At 36.1% G+C, this 15,817-nt stretch overlaps 1 protein-coding gene across 1 annotated transcript in view; it reads left to right on the forward strand.

Annotated features, from left to right (window-relative positions):
* LOC118643098 (lysine-specific demethylase 5D-like) overlaps positions 1-15,817 on the forward strand; it is a 128,012-nt gene that overhangs the window by 88,604 nt on the left and 23,591 nt on the right. The window contains 2 exon segments of the mRNA XM_036280995.1: positions 14,251-14,404; positions 14,494-14,597. Coding sequence (XP_036136888.1) covers positions 14,251-14,404; positions 14,494-14,597 — 258 coding nt within the window.

Below are 15,817 nucleotides of genomic sequence, written 5' to 3' on the forward strand. Positions count from 1 at the left end.
ATACCTCGCTTGCACTTCATCTCCTACCCTGGTTAAGGTAATGCAGAAGGCAAACCAATGGCTGTGTTCCTCTCAAATTAATGTTTATTTCTCTTTCCCTCTCTCCCATTCTATCTGAAGATAAATAAAAAAATATATTTTGGGGTGAGGATTAAAATTAAAATCCTCAGGTGAGGATTATAAATATATATATATAAACTATGAGGTATCACCTCACACCTGTCAGAATGACCACCATTAACAAATAATCAAACAACAAGTGTTGGCGAGGGTGTGGAGAAAAGGGGACTCTAGTGCACTGCTGATAGGAATGCAGACAGGTGCAGCCACTATGGAAAACACTGTGGTGTTACCTCAAAAAATTAAAAATTAAACTGCCATTTGACCCACTGATTCCACTTCTAGAAACATACCCTAAGAAGTCTCAAACACCAATCAAAAAGAATATATGTACCCCCATGTTAATAGCAGCACTATTTACAATAGCTACACTGTGGAATTAGCCCAAATGTCCATCAGTAGACAAATGGGGAAAAAAGCTGTGGTCATGTACACAATGGAGTACTATGCAGCTGTAAGAAAGAAAGATCTCTTATCATTTGAGATGACCTGGAGGGATCTGGGAGGTATTATGCTAAGTGAAACAAGCCAAGCAGAGAAAGACAAATGTCACATGATCTCACTTATTTGTGGAATATAATGAACTTAACAAACTGATGAACAAAATTAACCCAGAGACATATAGGTGGGGTACAGACTGACAAGCCTCAGAGTATGAAGGGTTAGTGGAAAAACAGATAAATCACAGAACTTACATGCATATATGCATCACCAATGAACATAGATAACAAAGCTGGGGAGGGGGAAAAGAGGAGAATGGTGTCAATGGGGAAAAATAAGAAACATCTGTAACAAAAACAGATTAATAAATAAAAATCAATATATATATATATATATATATAGTTAACTCTAACTTCCATAATACTGCCCCAAGCCTCTTAAATCTTTTACTTTCATATTGATGCCCCAAAACTCTTATTGTTTAACCTTGCTTTAAACCTCTCATTCTAGAAAAGCAAAACCCATCACTCCAGTCAGGTAGACAGAATGACAAAACTACCCTAACCTATCAAAAACTGCAAATGGTCACTCGACAAGAAAAACAAGTTTCAGGAGACCCCAGCCCCAACCAATCAAGAACTTGGGAGACCCCAGCCTTGACCAATCAAGGACAACCATGACTCCTTGGCTGCATTACCACCCACCCCAGCCCTAAGTTTAAAAATCCTTAGTCTGGACAAGCAATATTTCCTCCTTAGAGGTAGCCTGGTAGATCTATTTCTCAATAAACTTGCACTCTTCTGGTTACTCAACACCATCTCATTCTTACATATATAAATATATAAATATATGGATAGATAGATATAGATAGATATAGGTACACATACAGGTACAGGTATAGGTATAGGTATAAATATTATTCATTCAAACTACATGCTCCTGGTTTTGTTAATTCTTTCTATTGTTTTTATGGCCTCTATTTTGTCATTTCTGCTCTGATATTTATTATTTCTCCTTCTACTTACTATGAGTTTTGATTGTTATTCTTTGTTTCCTTCAGGTGTCAAATTAAATTTTTTATTTGCAAGTTTTGCTGCTTCTTGTGAAGGGCCTGTATAGCTATGAACTTCCCTCTTAGACCTACATTTTCTCTTTCTCATAAATTTTGTAAAGTTGTGTTTTGTTTGCATTTGTTTCATGGTGGTTCATGATTTCATGTTTGATTTTCTTTTGATCTATTGGTTGTTTTATAGTATGTTGTCTTAAATCCATATTATTTTTTTGCCAGTATTCTTTCTTGAAGTTGATTTCTTATTTTATGCCATTGTGGTCATTAAATACACTTAATTGTAAATTCCATCTTCTAAATTTTATTGAAACTTGTTCTTATTTTTTAAGTCTAATATGGGGAAAGAGTTTCATGTGCCCTTGAGAAAAATGTGTAATGTGTAGTTTCGGAGTAGAATGTTCTAATCAAATGTGGCATTTGAGGCCATTGTTTTCTTACTATATTTCTGTCTGAAAATTCAAACCATTGAGATTGAATTTTAAAATCACCAGCTGAAACTCCAAAATGATGGCAGAGGGAATAGAAGCTACACAGACCATCTCCCAGGACCAAACTGGAATTGAAATAACAATAAAGACAAGTCATCAAGAAAAAAACTACAAAAAAACAGCTTGGAGGACCATATAACCAGGGACACTCACTCAATTCTGGTAGAATTGCAGAGGCATGAGGGGAGGGCTGGGAGCTTACAGAAAGCAGTGGCTTTAGCTGTGAGCACAAACCTTGGGGGTATGCTTCAAAGTTGCTCAAAGTGTAGAGCCAAGACAGATGCTGAAACAGCCACAGCCACTCAACTTGGGCACCAGCAGAGGGAGAACTGACTAGACTGGAACCATGTGAGGACACTCAGGATTTGGAGGGTGCTCCGATATTTTGCTGAGTTGCGGCCACACAGGACAGAGGTCATATTCTTTTCCAGGGCTCTGGGGAGAGGCGGTGGCCCCTCCCTCAAAGATTCAACCCCACCTGGTGGCCATTGAAATACAAATTGAAGCTCATTAACAACCAGCATATGCCCTGCATTAGGAAAATCCCCTTATTCTGAACACCTAAATTAGTTTTTCATTCAACTGACAAGCCAAGTCTCTTTAAGTAACTTTGTATAATAGCCTTCAGGCAGAAAGCAAGAAAATAAATGAACCTATCCTGGGCTTGCAACTCTGCTCAGGAAGGTAAGACTTGACAGTGGTGTTTAACGAGAATCCTCCACACTCATCCAAAGCCAGTAGAGGGAGCCACAAACAGCAGAACACGAACACACAGAGGAAAAATTTGGCAGACTCCAAAGCACACTGAGATAGCCAATGTGGTGAAACAAAGAAACAAACACCAAATGAAAGAACAAGAAACTCCACCAAAGATGAGATAAATGAGGTGCAGTTAAGCAAGTTCTCAGAAATGGAATTTAGAGCCATGATATTGAGGAAGCTCAACAGCATGTATAAGAACATGAGCACCATGAGTAAAGATATAGAAATGTTGAAAATCAACCAGTTGGAAATTAAAACCCACCAAGAAAAAAAATAAAAAATGTCATATCAGAAATAAAGAACACATTGGAAGGTCTAAACAGCAGAGTAAAGGAAGCAGAGGACCAGATCAGTGAATTGCAAGACAGGGTAGAAAAAAATCAACCAATCAGAAAACTAAAAGAAAAAAACACACACACACAGACACACACAAAAACAGGAAGACAGCTTAAGTGAACTGTGAAAAAACTAGAACTGTAATAATATTTGCATCATAGGAGTCCCCAAAGAGTTGGGGAATATATTTGTAGAAATAGTGACAAAAAACATCCCTAATTTGGTGAAGAAAGAAGGCATTCAAGTTCAAGAAGCACAGAGAGCCCCAAGTAAGAAGAACCTGAACAGGCCCACACCAAGACACATAGTAATTAAACACCAAAAATTAAAGACAAAGAGAGAATCCTAAAAGCCGCAAGAGATTAGCAACAGGTTACTTACAAAGGAAGCCCCATAAGTCTCCCAGCTGACTTCTCAATAGAAACACTAGAGACCAGAAAGGAATGGCATGAGGTAATTAAGGTCATAAAAAACAAAAATATGAATCCAAAACTATTCTACCCAGCATGGCTTATATTCAAAATAAAAGGTCAAATAAACAACTTTTCAGAAATGAAAAAAAAAATATAACAACACTAAACAAAATGGCAATAAATAAGTACATATCAATAATCACCTTAAATGTAAATGGATTGAAGGCTGTAATAAAAGACACAGAGCAGCTGTTGAATAAGAAAGCATGACTCACATGTATGTTGTTTACAAGAAACCCACCTCACAACAAATTACTCACATAGGTTGAAAGTGAAGGGATAAAAAAATCTTCCAAGTAAACGGAAAAAAAAAAAGCTGGGGTGGCAATACTCATATCCAATAAAACAGATTTCAAAATGAAGGCCATAACAAGAGATGAAGCAGAGCACTACATAATATTAAAAGGATCTATCCAACAGGAAGATATAACCTCAGTAAACATATATGCACCCAATATAGAAGAACCAATATATTTAAAATCTTCTGGAGGACTTCAAAGGTGAAATCGATAGCAACACAATCATAGCAAAGGAATTCATCACCCCATTGACATCTCTGGATAGATCCTCTAGACAAAAATTAGCAAGAAAACACGGGCTCTAAATGAAGCACATAACCAAATGAATTTCATAGATATATTCAGAGAATTACACCCCAAAACTGCAGAATTAACATTCCTCTCAAATGCACATGGGACATTCTCAATGATAGACAACATGTTAGGACACAAACTAAGTTTCTACAAGTTCAAGATTGAAATCAATGAAGCATTCTCTGATATCACAATGACATGAAACTAGAAATCAATTACAATAAGAACATGCCAAGACATTTGAAAATGTGGAGGCTAAATACCATCTTATTGAACAATAAATGGAGTACCATAGAGAACAAGAAAGAAATTAAAAACTTTCTGGAAACCAATGAAAATGAACACAGAAACACAAAATGTATGGGGCACTGCAAAAGCAGTTCTGAGAGGAAATTTCATAACACTAGAGGCCTACCTCAAGCAATAAAAATAAATCTCTAATAGATTAACCTTACAACTTAAAGAACTAGAAAGCAAACAAACAAGCAACAACAACAGCAACAAAACCCAGAGCAGTAAAAGGTATAAGTTGTAAAGATCAGAACAGAAATAAATAACATTAAGTTAAAAAAAAAACCTCAAAGGATCAATCAAAGAGCTGGTTTTTTCAAAAATATAAATAAGACTGATGGGCCCTTAGCTAGACTCCCCAAGAAGCAAAGAGACAGAACCCAATTACACTAAATCAGAAATGAAAGATGAGAAGTAGCAACTGACACCACAGAAATACAAATAATTGTTAACTACTATGAACAATTATATTGCAACAATTCGACAATCTACGCAAAATGGAAAAATTTCTTGAAATTTCCAAAACTGGACTAGGCATAAAAAGAAATTTGAACAGACCAATAACACCAGAAGAAACTGAAGATGTAATCAAGACCCTCCCAGCAAACGAAAGCCCAGGCCTGGATGGCTTCATGGAAGAATTTTACCAAACACTCAAAGAAAAACTAATACTCATTCTTCTCAAACGATTTCAAAAAATTCAAGAAGGAGAACTTCCAAACTCGTTTAATGAGACCAGCATAATTCTAATACCAAACCCACAAAAACATACTACCAAGAAAAAAACTACAAACCCATATCCCTGATGAACATAGATTGCAAAATGCTGAACAAAATACTAGCAAATTAAATCCAGCAATGCAGCAAAAAACAGTATTCACCTTGACCAAGTGGGATTCATCCCAGAAATGCAAAGTTGATACAATATTCGCCAATCAAAAACTGTGATACACCACATAAACAAAATAAAAGTTAAAAATCATATGATCTTATCAATAGATGCTGAAAAAGCATTCGACAAAATCCAGCATCCACTTCTGATAAAAAATGCTCAGCAATCTGGGAGAACAGGGATCATATATAGACATAATAAAGGCCATATATGAAAGACCAACCACCAACAACATACTCAATGAGCCAAATTAAAAGCATTTCCCTTAAGAATAGCAACAACACCACAATGCACACTTTCACCACTCTTACTTAACATAGTACTGGAGGTCTTAGCCACAGTAATCAGACAGGAAGAAAAATTAAAAGGATCCATGTGAAAAGGAGGAAGTAACACTGTCCCTATTTGCAGATGATATGATACTATATGTAGAAAATTCCAAAGACTCATTCAAAAATTTACTAGACATCATAAATGAATCTGGCAAAGTAACAGGATACAAAATTAAAATTAAGAAGTTGATGGCATTCTTATACACTGATGATGAACTCACAGAAAAAGAAACTACAAAACAATCTCATTTACCAACGTATCAAAAATATCATGATACCTGGCAATAAACTTAACCAACGAAATAAAGGACCTATTCACAGAAAACTACAGGTCATAAAAAAAAAAAAAAAAAAAGAAAGAAAGAAAGAAAGAAAGAAAGAAAGAAAGAAAGAAAGAAAGAAAGAAAGGAAGATATAAAAAAGTGGAAGCACATGCCTTGTTCATGAATTGGAAGAATCAACATCATTAAAATGTCCATACTACCCAAAGCAATCTACAGATTCAATGCAATCCCCATCAAAATACCAATGACATACTTCACAGAACTGGAACAAATACTTCAGAAGTTCATATGGAATCAAAAAAGACCTATAATAGCCACAGCAATTCTGAAAAAGAAGAACGAAGTAGGAGGAATCACATTACCAGATTTCAGGTTATACTGCAAGGCCACTGTAATCAAAGCAGCCTCGTACTGGCACAAGAACAGGCATATAGACCAGTGGAGAAGAACAGAGAACCCGGAAATAGACCAAAGGCAATATGCTCAATTAATATTTGACAATGGTTGCAAGAGCATACAGTGGAGTAATAAAAGGTGTAGGGAAAATTGGACAGCTACATGCAGAAAAATGAAACTGGACCATTAACTTATGCCATACACAAGAATAAACTAAAAGTGGATAAAAGACCTAAATATAACTCATGAACCCATAAAATTCCAAGAAAAAAAAGGAAGGAAAAGAGTTTCACACATCACACACAGCAGAATTTTCACTCATACATCACCAAAGCAACAGAATCATAGGAGAAAATGAACACATGGGACTACATCAAACTCAAAAGCTTCTGCACAGCAAAGGATACAATCATCAAAATGGAAAGGCAACCCATTGTATGGAAGAGCATAATTGCCAATGATAGATTAAATAAGGGGTTAATTTCCAATATATATAGAGTGCATATACAACTCAAGAAAAGGAAGACAAAAAACCCAATTAAAAAATGGGCAGAGGAACTAGACACCTCTGCAAACAGGACATACAAATGGCTAAGAACTATATGTAAAAAAGCTCAGCATCACTAATCATCAGAGAGATGCAAATTAAAACAACAATGAGGTATCACCTCACCTCTGCCAGAATGGCCGCCATCAACAAATCATCACACAAGTGTAGCCAAGGGTGTGGAGAAAAGGGGCCTCTAGTACACTGCTGGTGGGAATGCAGACTGGTGCAGCCACTATGGAAAACAATATGGTGTTACCTCAAAAATTAAAAATTGATCTGCCATTTGACCAGTAATCCCACTTCTAGGAATATACCCTAAGAAGCCTGAAACACCAATCAGAAAGAATATATGTACCTTCATGTTTGTAGCAGCACTATTTACAATAGTTAAGATCTGGAAACAGCCCGAATGTTTCTCAGCAGATGAATGGATAAATAAGCTGTGGTAAATATACACTATGGAGTAATATACAGCTGTAAGAATGAAAGATCACTTATCCTTTGAGATGACATGGAGGGACCTGGAAAGTATTATTCTAAGGAAAACAAGCCAGAGAAAGAAGTATCACATAATCTCACTTATTTATGGAATATAATGAACATAACAGACTGAGAAATGGGGTAATCCCAAAGACGTGGAAGTGGGGTACAGACTGACAATACCCAGAAGAGGTGGGTGGGGGAGAGATAAACCAAAGAACTTATATGCATGTATGCATGAACAATGGACATGGACAACAAAGCTGAGGACTGGGCAGTGACAGGGCAGGGGACAAAACTGAGAATCAGTGTGGGGGGTGGGTGACAAGAAACATCTGCAACAAAAAATAAATTAATTAAAAATAAATAAATAAATAAATTCTCTTACTGTTATTGTATTACTGTTAACTTCTGGTTTTGTGTCTTTAGGTGCTCCTATGTTGGGTAGGTGGGTATTTTTCATTGATATTCTCTTCTGAAATAGAGCCCTTTATCATATGTAATGTACTTCTTTGTCTGGTTTTGTTTTGTTTTAAAGTCTGTTTTGTCATATAACAAAAAATTACTCTGTTGATAGTGTCTTTTCACACAATATTATTAGCTTTCATGAAGACCAGATTGTCAATTTTATATTTGTTATTTGTGCCTTTGGTGTCAAATCTGATGATTAATTGCCAATTCCAAAGCTTTGCCCTGTTTTTCCTCTAAAATTTTATAGTTTTACATCTTACATTTAAGTTTGATTTATTTTGAGCTTTTTTTCTTTGAATATGGTGTTAGGTAAGGGTCCAACTTTATTTTTATTTGCATGTGGATGTACAGCTGTCTTTCCTCCCACTGACTAGTCTTGTCAAAGATTATTGATCTATATATATATAAGGGCCCCTTATTCTATTACATGGGTTTACATGTATATGTTTATGCCAGTTCCATATTGTTTATATTAGTGTAGCTTTATAGTTTGTTTTGAACTAACAAAGTGTGAATTCTTCAGTACATTTTTTTTCAAGCTTGTTTTGGATATTTTGGGTTGCTTGAAATTCCATATAAACTTTAGGATGGGATTTTTGTTTTGTACTTCAAATTTTATTAATTTATTTGTGTTACAGTGTGTTTCTTTTTCTCCCCTAGACATCCTTCTCCAAATTTTGCACACCCACCCCACCCCCCAACCTTGTGGTCTGTGTCCACTGGTTACACACACATACATGTAAGTTCTTTGGTTCATCTCCTACATCACCCCTGACTCCTACTCTGAGGTCTATTAGTCTGAACCATACTCCTTTCTATGTCTCTGGGTCTATATTGTTCATTATATTCCACAAACAAGTGAGATCAAAAATAATTTTTTTAAAAGAAGAGAAAGAGACATACATTACTGCAGGATTCCTCCTGTAGGGAGGACATTTTTCCCTAAATTGGAATAAGTGCCAATAAACATTTGCCCAGTTATTATCAGGTGCAGTATTCCAGTTTAGAACCATGATGCAATTTAGAATTTTCATGTTACTTCTGTGCTTGTTGCCTATCAAAGCTTTATAAAAATACTGTCCCCAATAAGCTTATACCTACAGTTTATAATCTTGATACATATGGGCAATGGATGTTAAGTGCCTGAGAGATCTCTCTTCTATGCTTCTTTGTTATTCTAATATGATCTCAATTGGTTTTCAATCTGTGAAATTTTCCTTCAACACAGACATGACTCCCATAAAGGTCCTTCTGAAATTTCAAGAAAAAAGGCTACAAATGAAGGACGAACAAGTCTTGATCTGCTTTGATCTGAGTCAAAGAGTGACATAAAAAATAACAAAGGGAAATTAACAACTGTGCAGAGAATACTCAGCTACCTTTGCTTTACTATCATCTTTACCCCATTCAACACTAATTCCTATATTGTATTTCCCAGTATTAAAAAGACACCTTCCAGACCAAAAGCTTTTCTGACAGAAAGGTTTTACTGAGCCACGCATTGTCCAGAATTGGGACGGGGTCCTGGGTCGTGCAGTCTAATCACCAGCAGCCAGGCTAGGTGAAGACAAACCTGTTGTGCTGCAGTGGATGGGGCTCTGTCTTACAATTAGTTTGGGGACGACATTGTTTTGAAAGGATTTTTAGGTAAGGGGGCAGGAAAATTGAATGGGGGGAAAGTTTCTGGATAGGTGCATATAGTTTGTAAAAAGAAGTGTTTGCTGCTTCTGGGTTGCTTGTGGGCAACAGTCTGAACAGTTCCTGCATAAGCAAAAGGCAGTGGCAGCTGTTCTCTCTACATGACAGCTGAAAGAGCACCCAGAAGGGGATCAGAAGTTTCACGTACATTCAGTTTTATGAGCAGTTATTCTTCGGTTTCAGCCAAGGGTTAACTGATTAACATTGTCGTTTCCTCCTACTTTCCCTCCTGCTGTGATAGAATTTAAGACATCTCAGAATTGTTTTTCTCATCAGTTTGTATACCTGAGATATCTTAAATTAGGATTAGATTTTGTGTCCTTTGGTATTTTGTGAATAATCGTGATATTAAATTTTAAAATGTTTTAATATTCCAATATAGAATGGAAAAAGGAGAAACTGTTGTCTAGATCAGATTATTGAAGTTCACGTGGGTTCAGAATTTTATTGCTGCTTTTCACTTCTTTATAGCGGAAGTGTGTGAAAATTGAGTAAAAAAATGAACATATTATAACTTGGAAATTAGTAGCATTTGATTGAAAGTTGTAAGTACCAGGTGAGGGTACAAAATTTTTTGAAAATCAAAGAATATTTAGACACTTTTATTCTTATGAATGGTAGTGTTTACTCGGCTAGAAAGGTTTTCAAAATTCTTAAAATTGTGGGGTTAGTAACATAAATAAGTAAAAGTTTTTATACTTTTAAAACATTATAAAGGAAAAAAGTTATAAGTAAATTCTTCATAAAGAAAGGAAAAGAAAAACAAGTAAATTTAGTATAACAAAGATAATACAAGAACAAACACATATCCACTTTATGCAAACTGTATGCAGTGCAGAATGAATAAACAGTAAAGTGTCTGAAATAAGAATAACCCTATGTCATTTAATTTTTAAAACAAGCTCTTTAAAAGGAATTTGTTTTGCTAGAAACTTATATGTTAAGGTAATATGTAATGTATATGGTCAAATTAACATAATATATAGTGTAAAGTTACAAAAGAATAAAATATTTATTACGTTAGAGCCCCATGTATATAAAGCTGATAGAATCTTTATTCAGCCTATTTTCAGTCTTCCTCTTAAATTAAACATGCTGAATAATAAATCAAAAGTGTTTAACCTTACTTACAAATAGAACATATAAAATAACTACATTTTTTTTTACATATTTATTGGCAAAAATAACAAAATGTATTCAGGATGAGGAAATAGGCATTTGTGTGCACATTGTTGGTACTACTATGGTACTAAAAATACAATTTTAAATTATTAAAATCTTAAATGGCATACTCTCCTGTCTTAACTTCTATTAATTCATCTTTTAGAACACTGTGCAACAAATTCATGGGTATTATCTTCCCAGGTTTTAATATTTATTTATTTATTTATCTTTATTGATTTTTAGAGAGAGAGGAAGGGAGAGGGAGAGAGAGAGAGAAACATCGATGAGAGAGAACATCATTTGGACACCTCCTGCATGTCCCCCACTGGGGATCGGCCCACAGCTTGGGCATGTGCCCTGACCAGGTATCAAACTGCTGACCTCTTGGTGCATGGTTCAATGTCTAACCATTGAGCCACACCAGCCGGGCCTAGGTTTTAATATGTAAGAGTGACTAAATGATAACACGGATAACTCAGTGCCATCAATACAAAAGGTATTTTTTAACTGCTCACCCGAGGATATGTTTGTTGATATTAGAGAGAGAAACATTAATCCATTGTTATCCATAGGCTCCTTGGACACAAATTGAATCCACAGCCTTTTGGTATATGGGATGTTGCTCCAACCCACCGAGTTACCTGGCCAGGAAAGAAAGAAAAACTTTATTGGTACTTACAGGTCACCTAGAAACAGGAGATCGACCACAGCACAAAGGCCACAAGAAGCATCAGTGTCAGTGAGGAGGCAGATAAGAGCAAGGAGAAGGCTTAGGAAAGGTACAACAGAGTTGGATAAACATTTTAGGACTGAATAGTTTGAATAAATCCAGCAGGTTTTGGAGCATAGAGACTTTCTCTAGTATTTTGATTTCTTGGCATGCATTGATTTAGAGCAGGGAAAATATCTTGCTTGGTGTGTGTGAATTTGATGAGGTTATTTAGAGTTCTGGACTTGTGATCTATTGGTTTCTATATGAAAGGCATAGTAACCTAGATTGTTTACTGCCTCTAAGAAATACCTATTCATAGGAGCAGACCCAGGAGCAGCCAGGAAGCATTCTGTCCCTTCCTGTGGCATGTTAAAACATTATTAACATCATAAAATATAAAAAACAAAAAATAGCCATGACTTGTGTGGCTCAGTGGATAGAGCATGGGCCCATGCATGGAAAATGTGGTGGGTTTGATTCCTAGACAAAGACACGTACCTGGGTTGCAGGTTGAATCCCCACTTCAGTCTGGGTGCTTGTGATAGGCAACCAATCATGGTTTCTCTTTCAATCCATCTTTCTCTGTCTCTCCCCAACCCCCTATCACTCTTACTCTCTCTAAAAATCAATGGAAAAAATATCTTGGGGTAAGGAAGATATTTATATGATGTGTGTGTGTGTATACACACACGTGTATATATATATTTGTATGTGTATATTTATATATATATGTAGATATCTACATACACACTAAATACAATTAATTACATCATTGTTTATAATAAAGGAGTAGGTTTAAAATGTTTCTGAAATAGCAATATAATGTGCTATTAATATAATAAAGCATGGGACAGGTGGTCTCATCTATATAGAGAGATGGTCTCAATTTTATTACATTTTTGTTGATAATCCTCAACCAAGGATATTTTTCCACTGATTTTTAGATAGAGTGGAAGGGAGGGAGAGAAAACGAGAGAGAAACATCGATGTGAGAAAGACACAGCAAACGGATACCTCCTGCATGACCCTGACTAGGGCCGAGAATTCAAACCTACAGCCAAGGTATGTGCCCTTGACTGAGAATCAAACCCAAGACCCTTTGGTCTGAGGGCCCAATGGTCTAACTGCTGAACCGAGACTCAAAATTTTTATTCTTGAACAGACTTCCTCCTGATCATTGGGAGATTGTTTACAATCCTCATCATGTCCCCAGTTGACCCTCTGTTTCTCATGGATATTGTCAAACAATATGTATTATTGCCTGCATAAGTTATTTGGGGAATAAAGCTAAAGCAGAAAGTATGTGTGTTTGTATATGTGTGCAGAAAACCTATAAAAGTAAATCTCAGGCTTTGTAAGTGCTTTAATTTAAATGTAGAACAAAAACTGAAGCATAAATAAAAATAGATCTCATGGTGACCAGTAGGAGATACATTGTGAAAATGATATAATATGATATGTGTATTTTTTGACATATAATGGATTTTCAATTTTACATCTCTCAGATTACATTTTGGGAGAAAAGGAGTTACTTGTGATGATCTGAATTCCAAACAGAATTCTCATTCCTGTCTTCCCATTTGCATCTTCAACTCAATGGGTTTGTTTATAATGCATTTATTGAATTCTTTTTGTTTTTTAATCCTCATCTGAGGACATTTTTCCATTTTTTGTTCAAGGAGAGTGGGAGGGAGAGAGAGAGAAACATCAGCGTGAAAGGGACACATTGAATGGTTGCCACATGCACGACCCATCCAGGGCTGGGGACAAACTGAAACCAATGTACACTCCCTTAGTGGGAACCGAAACCCAGTCTCTCTTGACCACAGGCCGATGCTCTAACCACTGAACCAAATGGGCCAGGGCTATTGAATTCTTTATCATAAGTTATATACGTCATGATATATAAGCCTAACTAGTATTGCAAACATAGGAGTATTCACTCAATTATTATATTTATAACATAAACAAAGTTGAGAATAGGAATTACCTTCCAAATTTGTCTGTTCATTTGTTCCTGCCTAGCCATACTTTATTTACAGGTAAAATTACACAACATAGGTGATTGTTTGTTTTTTAATTCTCACCTGAGAATATGTGTATTGATTTAGTGAGAGAAATGGGGAGAGAGAGAAAAAGAGAGAAAGCAAGACATTGATTTGAGAGAAAAACATTATTTGGTTGCCTATCATACATGTCCCCATCAGGAACAGAGCCCACAACCTGACCTAGCAACCTTTTGTTGTAGGGGATGATGCTCCAACTAACTGAACCACAATAGCAAGGTCAACATTTGTTTGATTTTAATGTAAACTGTTTTGCTTTTATTATGTCTATTTGTGTAAAAGGCACATTATTTTAATTTTATTTTTATTTAATTAACTTATTTTTGCTACAGATATTTCTCCTTTTTTCCCATTGACATCTGCCTCCCATTCTCACCCCTCACCCCCAGCATTGTTCATTGTTGTCTATGTTCATTGGTTATACTTATATGCATAAGTTTCTTTCTACCCCCCCCCCCACCATCCCCTCTTCTGAGGCTTGTCAGTTTGAATTCTACTACTATGTCTCTGGGTCTATTTTATTTGTTATAGTCCACAAATAAGTGAGAGCATGTGATAATTTATCTTTCTTTAATTAGCTTATTTTGCTTAGCATACTACTCCCCAGGTCTTTCTTTTTTTTCTTTCAATAGCCCACAGAGGAGGATATTGAGAAGAATCCAGAGTTGAAGAAGCTACAGATTTATGGGGCAGGCCCCAAGATAATGGGCTTGGGCCTCGTGGCCAACGATAAGACTTTAAGGAAGAAAGTTGTGAAGCATAATAGTCTGAGAGACAGTGTGAAGGGTAAAGTACTCAAGTATTGTGGAAAGATGGTTTGTTAATCTTGATGGGGAATACATTTATTTATTTTGGGATTTCTTTCTGACTCTTAGATAAAGAAGAGACCATATACCCTCTCCCTGTTGTGATGAAAGAGGAACCAAGTGGGAGTGGAAAAATGATGTCAACATTGTCCGAGGAGGACTTGAGTCAAACCGTAGAGCCCTGCACCAAGACGACCATGGGACTATGAAAGAATCACAGCAGTGCTCAGTTTATATGGACTCACCCATGATTTTCTAGCAGTGTTTTTGAAATTTCAGGACTAGATAGAACCTCAAATTATTTCATTCACCTTTCTATTTCCTTCCATTTTCTTCTGAGCATGATAGCCAGGAAGGGGAAGAAACATATTTAAGATATTATAGTTAGGAGCAAAATTCATATCTCCTGTACTTTTAGAATCTTTTACCAAACTCCTCTATCTTACACAGTGGTGCCTTCCTTCTATAATATTGCTTTACTTGTGTCTTTACATATATAATATTTTTCTTCTTTTTATTAACATTTACCTGAAAGATTTTTACAATCTCTTAAATATTCTAGATTTTCTACATTTGTATAAAATGATAAATCCCCTTTCTTGAATTTTGTCATACCTGTATTTTTTGTTTTTTTTTTCTTTTAATTAATTTATTTTTTATTAATTAATTTTTGTTACAGATGTTTCTCCTTTTCCCCCCACTGCTTCCCCCCTCACCCTCCCTCCCTACCCTTTCCTCAGTTTGTTGTCCATGTCCACTGTTCATGCATACATGCATATAAGTTCTGTGGTTTATCTCTTCCCCACCACCCCCCTATTTAGGGGATTGTCAGTCTGTATCCCATTTCCGCGTCTCTGGGACTCCCCCTTCCTCAGACTGTTATGTTCATTACATTCCAAAAATAAGTGAGATCATATGAAACTTGTCTTTCTCTGTTTGGCTTGTTTCACTTAGGATGATACTTTCCAGGTCCCTCCATGTAGACTCAAAGTATAAGAGATCTTTCTTTCTTACAGCTGCATAGTACTCCATTGTGTATATGTACCACAGTTTTTTTATCCATTCATCTACTGATGGACATTTGGGCAGTTTCCAGATCTTAGCTATTGTAAATAGTGCTGCTACAAACATGGGGGTACATGTATTCTTTCTGGTTGGTGTTTCAGGCTTCTTAGGATATATTCCTAGAAGTGGGATCACTGGGTCAAATGGAAGTTCAATTTTTAATTTTTTGAGGTAGCACCATATTGTTTTCCATAGTGGCTGCACCAGTCTGCATTCCCACCAGAAGTGTACTAGAGTCCCCTTTTCTCCACACCCTCGCCAACACTTGTTGTTTGATGATTTATTGATGGCGGCCATTCTGACAGGTGTGAGGTGATACCTCATTGTT

Source organism: Molossus molossus, unplaced genomic scaffold (assembly GCF_014108415.1).
Source record: "Molossus molossus isolate mMolMol1 unplaced genomic scaffold, mMolMol1.p scaffold_m16_p_30, whole genome shotgun sequence".
Classification (NCBI taxonomy): domain Eukaryota; kingdom Metazoa; phylum Chordata; class Mammalia; order Chiroptera; family Molossidae; genus Molossus; species Molossus molossus.